Source organism: Dipodomys spectabilis, unplaced genomic scaffold, assembly GCF_019054845.1.
Source record: "Dipodomys spectabilis isolate Male_0828 unplaced genomic scaffold, ASM1905484v1 ptg000210l, whole genome shotgun sequence".
NCBI classification, from domain to species: Eukaryota; Metazoa; Chordata; class Mammalia; order Rodentia; family Heteromyidae; genus Dipodomys; species Dipodomys spectabilis.
This window is the reverse complement of record NW_024870887.1, coordinates 7,844,306-7,856,673: the sequence shown is the minus strand read 5'-3', so window position 1 is coordinate 7,856,673 and position 12,368 is coordinate 7,844,306. Positions and strand designations below refer to the sequence as shown.

Below are 12,368 nucleotides of genomic sequence, written 5' to 3'. Positions count from 1 at the left end.
GTTCTTCCATTAACCAAGTTCAAAGAGTATGTACTTCACTATGAGACAGTACCCTAACTCTGGGCTCCCCCACTTTTCTTTAGAAAATTCACTGTTCACAATATACTGTTCAGAATCAGCTCCTGATTCAGGGTTCCCACACACCATTTTATCTAAATATTATCAAGTCATTTAAGCTTTTCCTTTATAGCAACTGGCATTAGAAAACATCCTTTGTTCCCCCATTGTAAAGACCTTAAAAATGTCCAATTTTTGTAGAAATACCATTTCACACCATGGCAAACTGTTTTAGAAATAAGACATAGTGCTTCACCTAAGTCTTTTTATTTATTTGGCTCTAGGAAGAATTTGCATGAAAATGAGCCTGTATGGCAGGTACAGAATGTACTGTAACAGCACCAGAGAGGTACAGCCTCTTTCCTCTACAGAGCCTCATTGTTAATACATACATATGACTTTAGCAATAAAACCAGATAGTCCAAGAAAAAAAAAAAAGCCCTTTAGGGAAAAAATAATCCATGTAGTGAGTTCAAATTGACCGTTCCTGTTATATACTTAAATTCAAAGAATGGATACATTCAGAGGCCCAAATGTTGGCATAGAATAAAATCATGTTCATTTATTTTTTTCTGCATCTTAGAATTAGAAGGCATAAAATTAAATATGTTGAATGTAATAAATTCATCCATACAAGTGCAAGTCTCCAGCTATAATGCATCTCATGGCAGATTTATTATTTAAAAATGTACCAGTAAATCAAAAAAGGGGAGGGAATATGTCCATTTAACTTTTATTGAAGTGTATGTAGGAGGTCTTCAGAAATCAATTATGAGCATGAAGATATGGCCAAACATAAAATCTATCAAATTCAGTGAAAAGTTGCTGACTTTAAATAGTTGTAAGAATGACCAATATATTCTTTGTTAACAACCCCTCACTCTATAGTTTAAAAAAAAAAAGGATAAACATTCAGTAAACATTCTTTCCTAAGGTAGTTTCCCTTATATATCAGTGATTTATCCATTTCTTTGTATACACAAATTTGTTGAACATACCAATCAGTGGTTCTCACAATTGAAAAATAAAAGCACAAAAAAGTTTACACTCTTGTACAGGTAAATAAAAGGTCACCTTGAATTAAACTGGATCTCCTTAAGGGCATAGTATAGTTTCAGTTTCATTACCTATTACATAATTAGTTTCTTACATACAAATATTGACATATTTGGCTTGTGCTTCGAAGCCTTTGTGTCTATGAAATCCACATCAATGCAGCTCATAATTGGAAGTCACTGGGGAGGTCTTTGCTGCTGCCTGGTTTGACCTGATCTCGTGTTAGAGACTCCTCAGCACCTGCTGTGGCTCGGCACACTTCTGAGGCATCATCAATGTCAGGGTCCAAGCCTTCGGGGCATGGAAGTTTTAGCAACTCTTCTCGCAGTTGAGCAGTGTGACGCTAGAGGAAGAATACCACTATGGTTAGAAATCTAAACTCTAGGAATCTAGCACAGTATCTCAGAAAGGACCTCAATTTTCACAAAGCATTAGGCCTACAAATATTTATTGATCACATCTGTGTGCTGCTGATCACTTTATAGTACACAGTTAATATGTCAGTCAGGAAACAAAACTGCAAGACATCCCCACATTCAAAATTTACTGAAATTAACACACTCAAAGATCTGTCAAAAGAGCTGTCAGTACCATGTATCTTGCCACAGGACAAGCATTACTGATGACTCACAGTACATCATTAATTTGACACAAACAGTCTCTTAAAAGGCAGTACCCTTGGCTTGTCATTTATACTATCTACCTCTGGCTTGATATTTTTTTATTTTAGTCGATCATGGAGCTTGAACTCTGGGTACTGTCCTCTTCAGCTCAAGGTGAGCACTCTACCACTTGAGCCACAGAGCCACTCCTGGTTTTCTGGTGGTTTATTGGAGGTAAGAGTCTCACAGACTTTCCTGCCTGGGCTGGTTTTGAACCGTGATCCTCAGATCTCAGCCTCCTGAGTAGCTAGGATTACAGGTGTGAGCCACTAGCGCCCAGTTTGATCGCCAACATTTTTGCCTGAGCCAGCCTCCAACTGTCAGCCTCCTGCCTACACCTCTCATGTAGCAGGGATGATAGGTAGGATAACATTACAGGTATGAGCCACCAGTACCTAGCTCTGGCTCAATATTTTTGACAAAAAGAAAGCTCCACAAATTAAAATAAACCAGGTTAGCCAGACATCAGTGGCTCGTGCCTGTAATTCTTTCTACTCAGGAGGTGGCCAGACCAAGCAGAAAAGGCTATGCAACACTTATCAATAATTATCCACAAAAAAGCTGGCAGTAGAGCTGGGCACTGGTGGCTCATGCCTGTAATCTTAGCTACTCAAAAGGCTTCCTGAGGATGCAGCCTCAGGAAGGAAAGTCAGCCTAGGCAGGAAAGTCTATGAGACTCTTATCTCCAATTAATCACGGGAAAGGCCAAAGTGGTGCTGTGACTCAAATGGCACAGCCTTGAACAAAAGGAGCTCAAGGACAGTGTCCAGGCCCAGAGTTCAGGCCCTAGGACTAGCAAAAATAACAACAAAAAACAAAACAAAACAAAACAGCTGGAAGTAAGTAGAGCCATGGCTCAGGTGGTGGTATACTACTAGCCTTAAGCAAAAAAGCTCAGGCACAGCACCTAGGCCCTGAGTCAAGTCCTAGGCCTGGCATAAACAAACAAAACACACTGAGATACAGTTCAGTGGTGAAGCCCGTAGAGCCATGGCTCAGGTGGTGGTATACTACTAGCCTTAAGCAAAAAAGCTCAGGCACAGCACCTAGTCCCTGAGTCAAGTCCTAGGCCTGGCATAAACAAACAAAACACACTGAGATACAGTTCAGTGGTGAAGCCTATGCCTGGTATATGTAAGACCCTAAGATCCATTCTGAGTATCACAAAAATCCCACCACAGCAAAAAACAAACTGTTATTTTAGTCACTGCAAACAAGCATTTATCAAATACTAAGCCTTATGTAAAATGTTTGCTAAATGTTTCACCTTACTTGCCCCACTAAATTTTAAGAAAGTTTAGCAAATTGAGCAAATAATAAGGAACCTCTAAAGAGAGTGGATAATTTTGTATTGCTCCAAGCCAGGCAGGCTTACCTTGAGGGCCGCTGCATGGTGAGACATTGTCCTGCCCACACGTTTGTCACTGCTATACTGCTGGATGTCTGCAATCCATTCCTCACACTGGGCCATGATCTCAATTCTTTTCAAGTAGAAATGTTTGTGTATAACCTAGAGAACAAAATAGGTTGACAGAATTAAAAGTATGTGGCATTACCAAAAATAAAAAATGCAATTTCAGACACTGCAATGTTTTTTCTGTTTTTCTGTTTAAATTTTGTGGACTCTTTTAGCAGGGAAGAATCAGGCTCCTGATTACATATATCAGATTACATACGCTGCTCTCCTCAGTTCTACAATACAATGTCCTGACTTACTCAGATCAGGGTATGCGTGTTTTCTCAAAAGGTACGTATACTCAGAAGGGAACTTTTCCAAAACATAATTTCTAGCACAACATAAAAAAACTGGTGACCAAGGGAGATTGTTTAGGAAGAAACTTTTGTTTTGTTTTGGTTTTTTTTTTTTTTTTTTGGTTGGTCATAGGGCTTGAACTCTGGGCCTGGGCACTGTCCTTCAGCTCTTCAGCTCAAGGCTAGCACTCTACCACTTGAGACACAGCACCACATCAGGTTTTCTGAGTGGTTTATTGGAAAAAGAGTCTCAGGGACTTTCCTGCCTGAGCGGGCTTTGAACTGCAATCCTAAATTCTCAGCCTCCTGAGTAGCTAGGATTACAGGTGTGCCACCAGCGCCCAATCGAAAAAAAAGGAAAAAGAAACTTCATGCATACTCTATTATTACTGATTTTTTAGGTCAATTCTAAGCTAAAGTATAGCAGATATTGCTAATAATAAAGTATTTCACTAATTCAACATACCTCTTTAAAACATGGCGAAGGGTTTCTGATTTGTTCTAGCATTGCCCATTTAACCGTTGCTTGTCTAATGTTTCCATCATACTCGCGAGAGCTCTGTGTGCCACTTGGAGTGCCTCTAGACCGTTCATATCCTGGTTCATTAAAGTAAGGCTCAGCTACTAATATAAGGGACTGGACTGATACCAATACCTGAGGAAAAAAGAAAATAAAGAAATTTTGCTATTAAACTGATAACTTGCTTTACCCACTGGAATCCCTTTTGTTTTTTGGGGGGGGTGCTGGTATTAGAGTTTGAAGTCAGTACTAATGAGTACATGGACACTGTCCCTGAGCTTTTGTGCTCAAGCTAGTGCTCTACCACTTGAGCCATAGCTCCAGTTCCAGCTTTTTTGTGATTCACTGGAAATAAGAGTCTCATGGGCTTTCCTACTCAGGCTGGCTATGAACCACAATCCTCAGATCTCAGCCTCCTGAGTAGCTAGGAATACAGGTGTTAGCACTGGCACCCAGCTTATGAGAATCTTGTTTAAAGTACTTGTTTGAATATTTCAATTACTATAAAATTGATATTCATGATTAAGACACTTACATACTTTATTAGTAAAGCAAAAGTTAGGTATGAAAGAGCCATATACAACATTTATACATCTGTTTTAAATGATAGTGGAGAATTAATTAGAATAGAGAAGAATACTCTTTACAGAAAATACTTTAAAAAGATTTATAAATACAGTAAATCTGTTTTGTTTGGAGGGAAGATGAGGTTTCATACAAGTCAAACTCCAGGGTTCAAGTGAAACCCTCTGCCTGAGCTTCCCAAGTAACTGTGACTACAGACATGATAATATGCCCAACTCCCTTACCAAAGTAAACACTGCTCAAAGTTTTCTTACTCATACTCTGATAGAGCATAGAAACAGCCATATACTCTGAAAATACTCTTAAGTAGAGCTATATGGGGCAGTTTTAAAATATTTATTCCAAGGAATAGCCATCTCTCTCTCTCTCTTTTTTTCTCTCTCACATACACACATAAACATTCCATATTCAAAACTTATTCCTAGACCTCATGATTCTAAGATTAACTGTGACAGTAAGTATTTACCAGAAAGCCTGGTTTGCTTGTTCCTGGCGAATATAATATTCTCAGCGAACAGGCCCTATGACTAGCTAATATAACATCTTTGTAGGAAGCAAAACATTAAATATCACCTTCCCATATATGAAAAAGGATTAATGACAACTTCACTTTTATTAGGCATAATGATTAAATAGTCATCAAATAAATATCTTAGCAATTGAGAGATAAATTTCCTTAGAAAACTTTTATCTTCATTTAAAAATCAGATTAAAAAAATTATATTTAAGTAGTTGTGCAAAATGGTCTCAATTAAAAACTTTTTTTTTGGGGGGGGGGGGGGCTTAACTCTGGACCTGGGTGCTGTCCCCCAGTGATTCAGCTCAGGGCTAGCACTCTACCACTTGAGCCATAGTGCCACTTCCGGCTTTTTCTGCTTGTGTGGTGCTGAGGAATCAAACCCAGGGCCTCATGCATGCAAGGCAAGCGCTCTACCACTGAGCCACCTTCCCAGCCCTCAATTGAAGACTTTTTAAATAGACATTTGAACCTGCATATTGCACCTAGGAGAAGATATGGTTAAACAGAATGTATAAGTGTCCTTAAGCCCAAATTCAACTAGAGACAACTTGAAAAAAAAAAATCTGAGGATCACTGTTCAAAGACAACCCAGGAAGAAAAGTCTTCGTGAGACTCTCATCTCCAATGAATTACTCAAAAACTGAAAGTAGAGCTATTGCTCAGTGGTAGAGTGCTAGCCCTTTTTGTTGTTGTTGTTTGTTTTTTTTTGGTGGGTCGTGGGGCTTGAACTCTGGGCCTGAGCACTGTCCCTGTGGTCTTCAGCTCAAAGCGAGCCCTCTAGTGCTTGAGCCACAGAGCCACTTCTGGTTTTCAAGTGGGTTATTGGAGATAAGAGTCTCACGGACTTTCCTGCCTGGGCTGGCTTTGAATCTGGCTTTGAACCGTGTTCCTCAGATCTCAGCCTCCTGAATAGCTAAGATTACAGGCGTGAGCCACCAGCACCCAGCTTAGAGTGCTTGAGCAAAGAACTCAGGGACAGAGCTCAGATGCTGAGTTCAAGCCTCATGACCAATGAAACAAGAACAAGAAAAGAAACCTCACATATCTATTTTTGAAAGGATTACTATTATTTTAAATCTAAGCCTTTTTCAGAAAAGTTTATGAATCTTGAGTATTTACAGTTTCAAATAGAAACCAGTTTAGATTAAAGCTTGTTTTGTTTGAAGTCCACTAGAAGAAGCTTAAGTATATAAATAAACTTATTTTTATATCTTCCTTAACATAACAACAACAAATAATTTCTGGTTGTCTTTCCTAAATACTAAGTTATAAATGAGTTTAAAATGTCTATGTCATATTATCAATGTATTTGTCCATTTCTTTGCTGGAATTTTGAATTATTAAGACAAAGCATTAACAAAACCAGGATATTATACAAACTTGTAGATGCTAAAGGGTTTGTAAAGACTAAAGAACCATATGTCAAATGTTTTGCAAAGTTAAGAACTGCAAGTCTGAAGTTTTATGAATTCCAGGACAATACTTGTGAGCTTCAGACATGGTAAACTGATTACAAAAAAAGCTAGATCATGAGCCGGGCGCCGGTGGCTCACGCCTGTAATCCTAGCTACTCAGGAGGCTGAGACCTGAGGATCGCGGTTCAAAGCCAGCCTGGGCAGGAAAGTCCGTGAAACTCTTATCTCCAATAAACCACTAGAAAACCGGAGGTGGCGCTGTAGCTCAAGTAGTAGAGCGCTTGCCTTGAGCTGAAGAGCTGAGGGACAGCGCTCAGGCCCAGAGTTCAAGCCTCACAACCAAAAAAAAAAGCTAGATCATGGGCTAGGAAGGTGGCTCAGTGGTAGAGCGCTTGCCTTGCATGCCTGAAGCCCTGGGTTTGATTCCTCAGCACCACATAAGCAAAAAGAAAAAAGCCAGAAGTGGCGCTGTGGCTCAAGTGGTAGAGCGCTAGCCTTGAGCTAAAGAACTGAGGGACAGCACCCAGGCCCAGAGTTCAGGCCCCATGACCAGACCCCCCCCCCCCCCCCCAAAAAGCAAGCTAGATCACAGTGAAGAAATACATAATATCAGTAGTGTATTAAATTCTATTCACAAGGGTTTAGGCCTTCTCCCAGTGTGATCTGGGAGCTGTGAGAAACCCATATCATCATTTAAGAATTGAAGAACTAAAAAGAGTGCACTTTTTAGAATAGTGGTATTTTGACATAACTGAATTTTTGTCTTAAGTCCTAACTTGAGTTTCTAAACTCCAGATGAGACTTTACTAGCTAATCATCTGTAGGCATTTGACATTATTTCCTACCATTCTATCACGCAAGGGAAAGGATTAACTATGTTCATTATTAACCACTAAAATATTATACAAGCACACAGTTCTCCATTTTGAAAGTGAAATTGTCAAAATTTTGTTTACTTGCAAAAAGCTTGAGGTCTGAGGATTCCACTTCTCCTCTGGTCTTCCATGCCAGGTATTTAAGATGCTTAAACAGACCTGAAGAAAGAAAAAGGGAAGAAATATAAATAGAATTTGAAAGGAATGTGTAAACACAAACTGTCACAATTATAAGAATAAAGCAAAATTCTCTAAAATCAAACTACTTCAGTTTCATGAACCCAAACAAACTCCCAGGAGTTAGTTTGTCAGAGTAAATTGTCACAACTAGAAGTAAAACAAAATGTTCTCATATGGCTTCATATAAACATGAAGTTGGAAAAGGGAGGAAGGCAATGATCCTCTTGAAAAAGTATTAGGGATTCCCAGGGTTCCTTGAACACATTTAAAACATATTAGATATTTATTCACTTAGCAAGACTGAATGTAAGCTATTTACCAAACATATGTGTAAACAGTTTGCTACTGGAATAAGATTAAAGATGTATTATTTGTACATACAACAAATCACAAAGCAAAATAAAATTGGAATGTATTACATTATGTTTTCCTGGCATATAACTCACCAATATAAAAATATTATTGACTAGACACCAGTGGCTCACACCTGTAATCCTAACTACTCAGTTCAAAGCCAGCCTGGACAGCAAAGTTCTGAGACTCCTTATCTCTAATTAACCACCAGAAAAGCAGAAGTAGAGCAGAAGCTCAAAATGGCAGAATAGGAAAGCTCAGGGACAGCACCCAGGCCTTGAGTTCACACCCCATGCCCGACAAAAAACAAAAACAAAAGCAAAAAAAATCACTGGACTTAATTTTTAATAGCAAATCTACAATTTCAAATAATGGCAACAAAACTGGACTAGAGATGTATCTAAGTGGTAGAGTGCTTGCTTAATGTGTGGTGAGCCCTGGGCATAACTCCAGCACGGGGGGGGGGGGGGGGGGGAGCAAAACTAAAGATACATTTATGGATCATAATTATGGTGGCAAAAAATACATGTTTTAGGACATTGGACCCCTGAGAATCCCACTTCTCCATTTGCATAAGGAATTCATTTCTTAAATAAAATTTAGTGTTGTGTACCTCCAACTCTATTCAGGTTCTGGTATCTATCAAGAAAAGGCAATATGGCTATTTCTTTTCAGTTAAACACAATCTATTCTTTGTACTTTCAAACAAATCTAGGGCTACCTCTAGTTAAGCCTTTAATAAAACTAGGAAACTAACTCCATTCTTCTGATTTGACTTGGTGATAAAGAAACAGTAATGGTTCAATTACAAATATGAGGCAGATGAAAGTTTTGAAGGAGGTAAAACAGAAAATTGGGGGACATCTTTGATAAAGCATTGACCGCAATCGCTTTTCTCATCGTCAAAGGAGTAACTGCTTAAGTTGACACATTTCTTCTCACCTATTAAACACTCAATATTCAGCATGGAATGCATTGGTGAAATTACAACCGATTTCTCAAAATTATTTTGACAAGTAAAGATTTTTTTTTTAAAGGTTTCATTGTGGGGCTGGGAATCACATTCAGGATCATGTGCATGGCAGGCAAACACTCTCACTGAGTTATATCCCTAGCACTGACTATTGTTTTAAATTTAACTTTGAAGGTGTACTGTCACATGGAATTTCTTAAGTATCTCTTTCATCTTCTTCTTCTTTTTTTTTTTTTTTAAGCCAGTCCTGGGGCTTGAACTCTGGGCCTGGGCACTGTCTCTGAGCTTCTTTTGCTCAAGGCTAGCACTCTACCATTTAACCCACAGCACCACTTCTGGCTTTTTCTGTGTATGTGGTACCGAGGAATCAAACCCAGGGCTTCATGCATGCTAGGCAAGCACTCTACCACTAAGCCATATTCCCAGCCTTCTTTCATCTTCTTTTAAAACACAAAAATGTAAAAATCATTGAAAACTAATTTAAAAAATGAGTTTACTGATTGAGAGGGAAAAGGACAGTGGAGAATAAGGCCAAACAGGGCAGAAAGTTAATGAGACTTTATCTCAAAAAGATTCAGTAGGCTGTGGTAAGAGAATCAAGGCTGCAACCAGACAGGACAAAAGCTGGAGATCCGAGGTGAAACAAAGAACAGCAGAAAAAGCTGTGGAGTAGGGTGGGGCATCTGGGAAGGTGGCTCAGTGGTAGAGTGCTGGCCTTGCATACATGAGGCCCTCAGTTCAATTCCTCAGCACACAGAAAAAGCCGGAAGTGTGCTATGGCTCAAGTGGTAGAGTGCTAACCTTGAGCTGAAGAGCTAAGGGACAGCACCCAGGCCAGAGTTCAGGCCCCCCCACCCCCCCAAAAAAAGGAGAGAGAAAAGGAAAAAAAGGTAGGGGAGGGGGGCTTGGATCAACTGGTAGAGTGCTCGCCTCACAAGTACAAGGACTTAAGTTCAAACACCAGTATTACTAATTAATAAAATAAATTTTTGTTTTTCTTTTGTTACTTTTGGTATATGTGCCAGTCCTGAGGCTTGAACTCCAGGCCTGAATGCTGTCCCTCAACTTTTTTGATCAAGGTTAGCATTCCATCATTTGAGACCTCCACTTCTGGTTTTTTGGTGTTTTTTTGGAGATAAGAGTCTCAAGGACTTTCCTGCCCATGCTAGCTTTGAACTGCAATCCTTAGATCTCAGCCTCCTGAGTAGCTAGGATTAGAGATATGAACCATTGGCATTCAGCTTAAATCTTTTTGCAAATGTCACAATTGTATGTTTCATGAAACCATAAAAGATAGTTGTGATTGGGGGAGAGGTTTTGGAAAGCTGTGATTTGCAGTGTTTTTGCCATTCTGCCACTTTTAGATATAGCTGAAAAGATGACTAAGGCTGGAAATACGTAACATAAGAAAGGATATAAGGCCTAACAGATACTGCTGTATTCTTAGCAAGAGTAAATCTAAGTGTGCTTAATCAATTAATCTGTCAGTAACTTAAGATGATGTGTCTTTTGTAACACTGTAGTGTTTCTACCCTTTTCTGTTTCTTTTTATATTTCAGCTAATCTGTGCATTCAGGGAAGCCAAGAATGAAGAACCCCATATCTTCTTAGAAAAATGGTAACTAGAAATATCTTGCTTTAATTACAAAGAAACTTTGGATCCAACAGAAATATGTAACATTAAGAACTAGGGCTGGAGGCCAGGTGGCTCACATCTGTAATCCTAGCTACTCAGGGGACTGAGAACTAAGGATCAAGGTTCAAAGCCAAACAAGGCAAGAAAAGTCCGTGAGACTCTTACCTCCAATTAACCACCAGAAACCGGAAGTGGTACTGTGGCTCAAGTGGCAGAGTGCTACTCGTGAGCTGAAGAGCTGATGGACAGCGTCCAGGCCCAGAGTTCAAGCCCCACTACTGACCCCCCTTTCCCCGAAAAAAAAAAGAACTAGGGCCTGGGAAAATGGCTTATTGGTAGAGTGCCTGCTTAGCATGCATAAAGCCCTGGGCTTATTCATTAGTACCACATAACCAAAATAAGCCAGGAATGGTGCTGCGACTCAAGTGGTAGAGTGCTTGCTTTGAACAGAAGAAGCTCAGGAACAGTGCCCAGTCCCTAAGTTTAAGTCATCAGGATGGGCAAAAACAAAAACAAAAACAAAACAAAACAAAAATACCCAGAAGACTGCAATTACATTACCTTGCCATCATTGTAGAGGTTGGGATTGAATCGCACGCTATGACCACCGGTTGTTTCAAGATTCACAAGTGGGGGTGAACTGGGATAATCTTGAGGAAAATACACATCAAATTCAAAACAGCCATTTGCATAGGGGGTGTCCGCTGGTCCCGTTATCAAAACCTGATATTCAGACAAACAAACAGAGGACTGTATACTTTCCTTAGACACCAACATAAATAATTCATCTCTTCCAGAATGTGTGAAAATGAAATTAGAAGAACAAACACAAAATTAGAAAACTATTAGAATGAAAATGATTGGGTTTTGGTGAAAATGGGCTATTAAAACAGATGCTGAGGGGCCGGGAAGGTGGCTCAGTGGTAGAGCGCTTGCCTTACATGCATGAGGCCCTGGGTTCAATTCCTCAGCACCATGTAAGCAAAAAAGAAAAAAAGCCAGAAGTGGCGCTGTGGCTCAAGTGGTAGAGCGCTAGCCTTGAGGTAAAGAAGCTGAGGGGCAGCGCCCAGGCCCAGAGTTCAGGCCCCATGACCAACCAAAAAAAAAACAAAACAAAACAAAAAAACAAAAAACAGATGCTGAGCCAGGCACTGGTGGGGCTCATGTCTGTAATTCTAGCTACTTAGGAGTCTGAGATCTGGAAAAGAAATTTCAAGGCCAAACTTGGTAAACTTCAAGGTCTAGAATAACCAGCAAAAAACGAGGCTGGAGGTGTGGCTCAAGGAGTAAAGTGAAAGTGTTAATAATAAGCACAAGGCCACAAGTTCAAATCCCAGTACCAGAAAAAGGGGTGGGCGGGGGGAGATGCTATTAGTAGCAATACAATTTGGCTCAAGCAAATACTCTTTTTTTAAAATAAAAATCTTTCTGCTGATCTTTCAAGATGCTATAGCTTTTCACCAATAGGAGATTCTATACACACATTCATAATTTTATCTGAAGGAATGAAGATATTTATCTACTACTGCAACATATTATGACAAGATTTGCAGAGGATGATAGCTTCCTAGAGGGTGACTTGTAGTTCAAAAACCAGCAGAGAACCCAACAGTGAGTGTAAGAATTACGTAATGTATTTTAGGTGTTTAAAATGTAGCCAAATAGGTAAATTTATGAAATGTCTACAGATAAGTTATCCAATACAGCAAAGGAAGCAAAAGAAAAAACCTCCCTTAGGAACACAGGTAAGGATGTTTAACACATCATAAGTGAAGAGTATTTT

At 39.5% G+C, this 12,368-nt stretch overlaps 1 protein-coding gene across 6 annotated transcripts in view; it reads right to left on the bottom strand.

Moving 5' to 3' along the window:
• Nucleotides 1-286: 286 nt before the first annotated feature.
• Nucleotides 287-12,368, bottom strand: part of Birc6 (baculoviral IAP repeat containing 6) — a 212,831-nt gene continuing 200,749 nt past the window's right edge. For all 6 annotated transcript variants that reach the window (XM_042696666.1, XM_042696665.1, XM_042696667.1 and 3 more), the window contains 5 exons: nt 11,147-11,308; nt 7,524-7,601; nt 3,994-4,182; nt 3,151-3,285; nt 287-1,456 (listed from right to left, as the gene is read on the bottom strand). In XM_042696666.1, coding sequence (XP_042552600.1) covers nt 1,277-1,456; nt 3,151-3,285; nt 3,994-4,182; nt 7,524-7,601; nt 11,147-11,308 — 744 coding nt within the window. In that variant the 3' untranslated portion in view covers nt 287-1,276. The remainder of the gene's footprint in view (nt 1,457-3,150; nt 3,286-3,993; nt 4,183-7,523; nt 7,602-11,146; nt 11,309-12,368) is intronic.